Source organism: Cariama cristata, unplaced genomic scaffold (genome assembly GCF_000690535.1).
Source record: "Cariama cristata isolate BGI_N322 unplaced genomic scaffold, ASM69053v1 scaffold26738, whole genome shotgun sequence".
NCBI classification, from domain to species: Eukaryota; Metazoa; Chordata; class Aves; order Cariamiformes; family Cariamidae; genus Cariama; species Cariama cristata.
Genome location: NW_009631006.1, coordinates 250 through 7,742, shown reverse-complemented (window position 1 = coordinate 7,742; position 7,493 = coordinate 250). Strand labels below are relative to the sequence as shown.

The following is a 7,493-nucleotide window of genomic DNA, read 5'->3' as shown; positions in this document are numbered from 1 at the left end:
GGGAAGGGGCTAGATGTGCATGGGAATGGAGCTGTTTCTCCTTGCCAGGCCCCTCCCGAGTCAGGTCCCACAGCTCAGGAGGGTCTTGCCAGCACGCGGCTGCACAAAGCAAGGATGTGACTCCAAAAACCTTTCCTTCTCAGACCAAGCCTTCCACCTTCTATTTCCATTCTGGGGTCCTTTGGCCCTTGCTTTTCCTTACTGTCACTGCAGCCAGCTGTCCTCCGTCCTCTTCCTCAGCTGTCTCTGGTGTTTGCAGTTGTATTTCTCATCTCTTCAGCTGGCTTATGCTGTCTTTCACCCCACCAGATCAGCAAGGGTCCCACGTTTACCTGTGTGTTCCTGGCCACCGTAGTAGTGCCGACTGTCCACTTCTCCACCACCAGACTCAACTTTGGAGCCTGCTTCATCTACCGTGCTGGGATGTCAGCTGCCCAGCAGACCCTTGTCATCACAAACAAGGCAGACAGGGATGTGAGGTAGGCCTTCTCTGCACACTCCTTCGACACTTGCTTAGCACGTGCCTGCTCCATGTCCTCCTGACCACTGTGAGTGAAATCCTGAAGACGCAGGGAGAGGAGACAGGAGAGCCCCAGGTAGCCCTGATGTTGTTGTTCGAGCACACACAGCCTTGTGACACTTCTCCTCCTCTTTGTTGTGTTTTCTGCCAGTTTGAACTGCTTGTTCACCAACACCGTGCATCTGGAGGTGAACTTCCCAGGGTGCATCCTGCGCCCAGGAGGGACAGTGGAGGTGCCCATCACTTTCTATCCCAGAGAGGTTGCGTCCTACCATGAGCTCATCCCTTTTGAAATCAATGGCCTTTGCCAGCAGACTGTTGAGGTCCAAGGAAGGGGCATGGAAATGAAGGTGAGATGAAATCCAAAAACTCCATGTGGCAGGCAGCCACCATGGCTTTCTCTCTTGTTTTCCTCACTTCTTCCTCAGCCTACCATGTGTTGGTTCTCTGCCACAAGGGTGGCAGAAAACCTTCTTCTTTCCTTTTACTTTATATTAATCCCTCCTGCCTCAGGTTGACGTTGTGGAACCACAAGGAAAGGTGGTGAAGCTGGGAGCCCTCTCCATCGGACAGATGGTGAAGAAGACTGTCACCATAGCAAACAACAGTGCTGCCCCTCTCACTTTTAAGCTCAGTCTCGTGTCCACCATGCCAGAGCTGCAAGAAGCTGGGGTAAGGCCCCTTCCTTCACTGGAGAGCACTTTGGTGTGTCTGCAGGTAGCTATGAGCTGCTCTGGGCAGGAGCTAGTAGCTAATTACAATTATATGGTGTCCTGGCTGCCGGCGTGCTGTCCTGGCCTCCCTGCTGGGACTGCTCTACCAGCAGATAACTTGCGATGTCAATGCCTCATCTGAGCTAGGTGTGAGGACTCCCTTAATAGCCAGAAGCGAAAAGGTGGTACAATTCCCCTAACCTGTTTTAAACACATACGTTAGGATGCGGCCATGTATTTTAGATCTGGGAAGGTAAGGGAGATAAATGAATCTCTAAGGACTAAGAGTTGCAGCTCTCTTGGAGCTTATGTGAAATTACTTTAGAAGACATAGTTCAGCTCACCATGGCCAGATGGAGACATCACAGGAAATTACCTTCGGTACCTAGGAATGCATATGAGGGAATGAGTGGGACTGGGGCAATGTTGGTGGGGACAGAAGAGGAAATTGGAAGACTCTTCTCTGACTGTAGTGGTGGAAGATTCACAGCTCGGTTGCCAGACGAAATAGTCTCCACTCATTTCTTTGGGCAGGTTCTCTGCTTGAACCCCACCAAGGAACTAAGTCTGAAGCCCAAAGGAGACACCTGTAAAGTAGAGGTGACCTTCTCCCCAAAATGCCGCATCCAGCCGTTCACTGAAGAAGTGATGTTGGAGTGCAACGGCCTGGTGCGCTCCCTCTTCATGGTGCGGGGCTCCTGCCAGGGCATCCACGTGAGCTTGGACCAGGAACACCTCAGCTTTGGAGCGGTGGTGCAGCAGAGCTACACATCCCGGCACATCATCATGCGGAACACGGGCGACATAGGAGTCAAGTAATGCAGAACCCTGTCCTCTCTGAGGGCTGAGAGCTTGGATGAGGGTTGCGTGGAGCTGTAGCTTGCTCACACAGTTCCCCTCTGCTTTTTCCATCCCAGTGGAGAGTTGTGCAGCCAAGGCTGTGCAGTCAGGCTCTGGAAGTTAGCAAGGGATACAACCAAAAGCTTATTTACAGATGGGTGCAGCTGAAGCCTTATTGCCAGGTGGCTCAGCATCATGCCTGAGATCTGGTGGAAAAGCCCACAAGAAGCTTAGAAATAGCACACTGCGTTCACAGCCTCCCAGTTGCTAATCCTTCCTTCCTGTCCTTGTGCTTTCCTTGGCAAGGTTTAAATGGGACATCGAGAGCTTCAAGCCAGATTTCTCCATCAGCCCCACAAAGGGTTACATCTCCCCAGGAATGGATATCCCCTTCATTGTGACTTTCCGCCCCTCTAAGCTGAGCCACATTATCCAGTACGAGGGCCTGCAGTGCTTCATCCACGGCAGTGACCCGCTCCGGCTTACACTGGTGGGGTCCTGCATGGAGACCCCTGTGACCAAAGAGGTAACCGTGGCAGAGACAGGATGGATCCCCCTCTTACCCCACCATTTGCATCGCATCTCTCCCAGGGCAGGGACTGGAGGCCACTCACATGTATAGACTCCCTCCTGCCTGGGTATCCCAGAGAGCTGGAAAACCGCTGGGCAGGATTCCCAAAATTTCAGAGCCCTGTAATTACCTGCCTTCCCTTGTTAAAGGTGCTGCTCCTCCAGCAAGCACCTCAGCTGTCCTGGCTCTGCATTGCAGCACCCTTGCTGCAGGGACACCCTGCACGGCTCTTCTGAGAGCCTCCCCACCGAGCGACCCAGCTGTACCCCCAATATTGCACCCGCAGCCACACTTTTCTCTGTCGGGGCAGGGGAGGGCATTCAAGCGCTAGGAGTGGGCAAGGCATCTGCATCCAGCTCCTGGGGCACCACCGTGGAGGACTCTTGGCCCTCACGGGCATTGCGGGAGGCTGCAGCTGGGAGGTGTTGGCTCTTGCTCCCAAAAGAGAGCGTGAAGCTGCTCTTCAGTCTGCCCATGAAAGGGCTGTGTGGCTGCGGGTCCTGTCCTTGCACAGGAGAGTTTCCTTCTAGGACTCCCTGTTTTCTTTCACCCAGCATGCAAAGAACTTGTTCCTCTCCCTTTAAGAGCAAACAACTTGATTTACTCCAAAAGTTATGGAAATTTCGCATATGACAAGGAAAAGCTGCTCCCTGTGCTCCAGGTCCTGGTGTCAAGCTAGTCAGAATCTGAGAAGAGTGGAAAGGGTTCCTTGGTACGACCAAGCAGCTTCTGTGCTCCTCTGTTGCAGATACTGACTTTCACATGTGACGTGCGTGAAAAGCACAGCCAGACCATCCTCTTGTCCAACCCGAGCAATGAGGCCTGGACTGTGCAACCTGTCATTGAGGGGGAACACTGGACGGGGCCTGAATTTTTCCATCTAGAAGCCAATCAACAAAAAAAACCCTACAAGATCACTTACAAACCCCTAACCATGAGCTCTGAGTATAAGAAGCATCAGGTATGTGAACTGTGCCAGCATGCTGACCCTCATAGTGTGACCTTCATAGCTGAGCCTGCTTTGGGCAGGAGGTTGGACAAGATGACCTTCAGAGGTCCTGTCCAAGCTGAAATTGTCCTGTGATCTATGTCAGAAGCTGGGTTTCTTGGTAGCTAGAGGCCAGGCATAGGGAAAGCGCAGGTGCAAAGTCTGCACTGACCACTAAACGTATTGGAGCAGCTAACCTAAAAAGCCAGGTTTTCTGAAGGTCTAGGAAATGCAGTTTGTTCTGTGCAGCTCCTGGTCCCTGCCAGTGCAGCCCGGGGGGGGCTCAGAGACCCCTGGGGGTGCTCGGCCCTGTGGGCTGCACAGGCTCCCCAAAGCCCTGGGCATGACCGCTTCTGCCAGCGCTGCCCTGCTCGCATCCTTTCGCAGCATCCAGGGAACAAGAAGGGCAAATTTCCCACCGGCCGTGAGCAGGCAGGTGGGAAGGACAGAGAGATCTCTCTTGGCATCACCTTTGGTAACACAGGAGCTTTGGAAAGAGCCCTTCCTGCAGGTCTCGGGCTGGGCAGGTCGTGGTGACCGCCCCCTCTGCTTCCACAGGCCGTATTTTCTGAGACAGATCAGGGACAAGCTCTTAAATCAAAGGGCTCAGTTCAGAAGGGCTCTGAGGTGCTGGAGCTGCTGGGGTCCTTGTCCTGCTCCAGCTGACCTTATACCCGCTCCAGAATTTAGGCCAGAGACTTGTGGCCTCAGTCTCTGGGGTGCTCAGCAGATCTGTGCTCTGTAGGGTTGCATATGCTTAGTATCTCTTTGAACGTACAGCCTTGCATGAAGAGTGCTGCAGATTTCAGCTGCTCTGGAAGCAGAGGAGATGCCACAGGCAGGTGGCTGTGACGCACTGCCACCTGAAATGAGTACTGGATATGAGCTTTTCATGGCTCACCCTGCCATGTTGGCTTACAGGCAATAATGGTGGGGCAGTCGAGCTTAGCAAGGACTGCCACCCCCTTAGCACAGCTGTCCCTGCACAGGTGCAGGGCTGGCACCTGATGTGCCTAAGTTAGGCAAGTAAAAGCGTGTCGGGATAGTCATACCAGCTCTGCTGTAGGGCTGGCATTTCCTTGCTTTGTCCAGACATGCTGCCTCTGTGTCCTGCGGCTGTGCTAGCCTGAGCGGGTACGACATTGCCATCGCCACCTGCGCAGGACGCAGGGCTGTGGTCACAGCTCTGCCAGCTGGACCTGCTCAAAGCTGCTCCAGGGACAGCCTGAGATATGGGACTGTCCAGGTGTGCTCGAGAGCTGGTAACTGGTCCAGACAGAGAGCAGGAGAGCTCACTTCTATTACTTGTCTTCTAGGGCTCCATCTTCTTCCCATTGCCGAATGGGACAGGCTTGTACTACCTCCTGCAAGGGACTGCTGAGGCCCCAAAGTGCTCAGGGACCATTTTCCGGCAGGTACCATGTAGGACTTCCTACACTGAGCTCATCCCTGTCTCCAACTGGCTGAGCAGACCACAAAGGTGAGTCCGGCCCAGAAAGTCTCGTCCCATCAGCAATCCCTGTAGCAGTGTAAGGAGGGGCTTCCCACTGCCTGGAAGCTCCTTCCTGCAAGCTTTTCACTCCCCTTGGCCATTTCTGGCCATAGCTGTCTGGGAATCATACTACCTACGTGCTGCCTGTGCAGAATCCATCCTGGAGGGCTTTCCTCCGAGGCGGATGAGAGCGATGCCTGAGGCATTGAGGATGAGAGGGGCTGTGTTGTACCCCCACATGATGGGTATCCTCTGGGGGTCATTCCCATTGATCTTCACTGCATCCTTCTCACCCACAGGTTCCTTGTGGTAGTGGACATACTCAAACCAGAAAACCTGGAAAGCAGTTCTGTGCTGCAGGGGCTGGAATACATTGATGTGCCAGCCTCTGCCAAGAAGGACTACAAGCTCACGTTCCTCTCCTACAAGGAAGGAGTCTTTAACACAATGGTAAGTGTGGACACCGAGCTGTGGGCCCTTCAAGGAACTGTTTGCTCACGGAGAAGCTACACGCCTGTTTTTATACTTCCACGTACCCACTGGTAGGAATGTAGGTGTGTCCTAGGTGGGTACTGACCAGTAAGCACCTCTCCGCACACCCCACTCCCATGTCAGTCTTTGTGAGGGTCCCACTGGGGGCTGCTAAACACAGGTGGGTTAGGAGATCGGTGAGCTGGAAGCAATGAGCAATCAGGAGAGTGTCAAGTAGAAATACCACACATGCTTTCCTCAGTCTTGGACTTCTCCTCGGTGGCTGCTTACGACTGTTCTTGAAAGTAGGGTGCTGAGCCTGGGGGGGGCTCTTTGGGGTGGCTTAGCACAGCTGATTTATTTTTATGTGCAGAACGATCAGTGCTTCCCTTTTTCTCTATTTCAGGTGACCTTCCTCAATGAGGTGACCAAGGAGTACTTGTTCTACATGGTGACTTTCAAGGCCACCGCTTCAGGACCCATCAGCACTGTTGAAATAACCACCGCTGTTCGGCAGAGAGTGTCTTCCACCATCAAGGTGGACAACCCTCTGCCTGTTCCGGTGACGTTTGCCATAGATTGCAAAGTGCCTGACGTCAACATTCCCCCACATTTCACTGTTCCTGCACAGTCAGAGGTAGGAGCAAAGCTCATCCAGTACACTCTCCTCTCCCTGCAGCCTTTCTTGGGAGTGGGTGCTCTTGAAGGGTGATCACCTATGTGAACCATCTAGGGCTTGTTTCCAAGGGTGACAGCTCCCACCGGCTAATAATCTGGACGGGAACCAGTGTGTGGAAATATGCCAAGTGGGAATGGCCCTGCACTGGTGGACTCTGCCATACTACCCCTTGTGATATGCTCCCTTCAGGCCTCGTGTGGCAGCTCCTTGTGCCGCATGCTCCTTGCTTTGTGGGGGTATTTTCAGTTTAGAGTGGCTGCAGGGCATGCCTCAGCTTGCTGGCAGGGTGTTTGCAGCCTGGATTGATAGGAGGTGGTGTGTGACCTGGGGGGGACTCTAGGGGCATTTTAGGGTGGGAGGCTTCTGGAGGGCTCTCAGCTGTTGGTGATGGTCCCCCAAGTGAACCATCCCCCAGATGGAGCAAGGCTCTGCCCCAGAGAGAGGGAGTTGGAGAGAGGGAGGGTGCTGTGCTGACTTCCACCACTGCATAAACACGCCAGGGATCAATTTACCCCACCCCATCTCTGCCTGACCCAGTCGCTTTTCCCTTTGTTCTTCCTAGGCTGATCTTGTCTTTGAGTACCAGCCCCTGAAAATGGGTGAGAGCACCGGGCGCCTGGTGCTTCAGAGCAACGACTTGGGCTCTTTTTACTATGACATGCACCTGAAAGCCACCGTCAACAAGCCGGAGAAGTCCCTCTACTTCTGCACCACATTGGGCTCTAGTCAGACCATCACCACAAAAATAATGAATTACGCCCAGCAGAAGACCGACTACCTCCTTCAGGTGACTCCAGCCTGCCCTGGGCTCTTGCTGGGAGGCAGCTCATCAGCCCTCTCCGTCAAAGGATCCTGCCCTGCTAGCTTGGCCTGGCACAGCCAGGGTGGCCGTATAAGCCCAGGGGTCTTCCCACCAAGGCTGGGCTTGTCCAGTGTCCCCAGTCACTTACAGACCCCTCTCTGCTGCCATTGTTGGAGCTGCTTTTGCAGATTCCATGGTGCCTGGACTTCCACTTAAACCCCAGCTCTGTAGCAGTAAGGTCTCTTGGGGTTTGGGTGCAGGCTTGACGCTTCTCACCCCTTTGGACAGTCCTTATGGCCATCCATCATGGTGTGGGTGGGACAGGTGCAAGGGAAAGGGACCCTGGCCAGTGTGATGGCAGGGGACCATCGGTTTCTTCTTGAGGTGCTGGCTCTGTTTTTGTGACTTCCCCCCCCC

The 7,493-nt window shown here is 53.9% G+C and overlaps 1 protein-coding gene across 1 annotated transcript in view; it reads left to right on the top strand.

Annotated features, from left to right (window-relative positions):
* Positions 1 to 309: 309 nt before the first annotated feature.
* The window catches only part of LOC104166005 (hydrocephalus-inducing protein-like), a gene marked incomplete at both ends in the record, with an annotated part of 7,425 nt that continues 241 nt past the window's right edge, over positions 310 to 7,493 (top strand). The window contains 10 exons of the mRNA XM_009705793.1: positions 310 to 479; positions 672 to 870; positions 1,034 to 1,192; positions 1,768 to 2,048; positions 2,380 to 2,599; positions 3,393 to 3,605; positions 4,949 to 5,112; positions 5,424 to 5,574; positions 6,002 to 6,232; positions 6,837 to 7,061. Of these exons, the coding sequence (XP_009704095.1) occupies positions 310 to 479; positions 672 to 870; positions 1,034 to 1,192; positions 1,768 to 2,048; positions 2,380 to 2,599; positions 3,393 to 3,605; positions 4,949 to 5,112; positions 5,424 to 5,574; positions 6,002 to 6,232; positions 6,837 to 7,061 (2,013 nt within the window). The remainder of the gene's footprint in view (positions 480 to 671; positions 871 to 1,033; positions 1,193 to 1,767; positions 2,049 to 2,379; positions 2,600 to 3,392; positions 3,606 to 4,948; positions 5,113 to 5,423; positions 5,575 to 6,001; positions 6,233 to 6,836; positions 7,062 to 7,493) is intronic.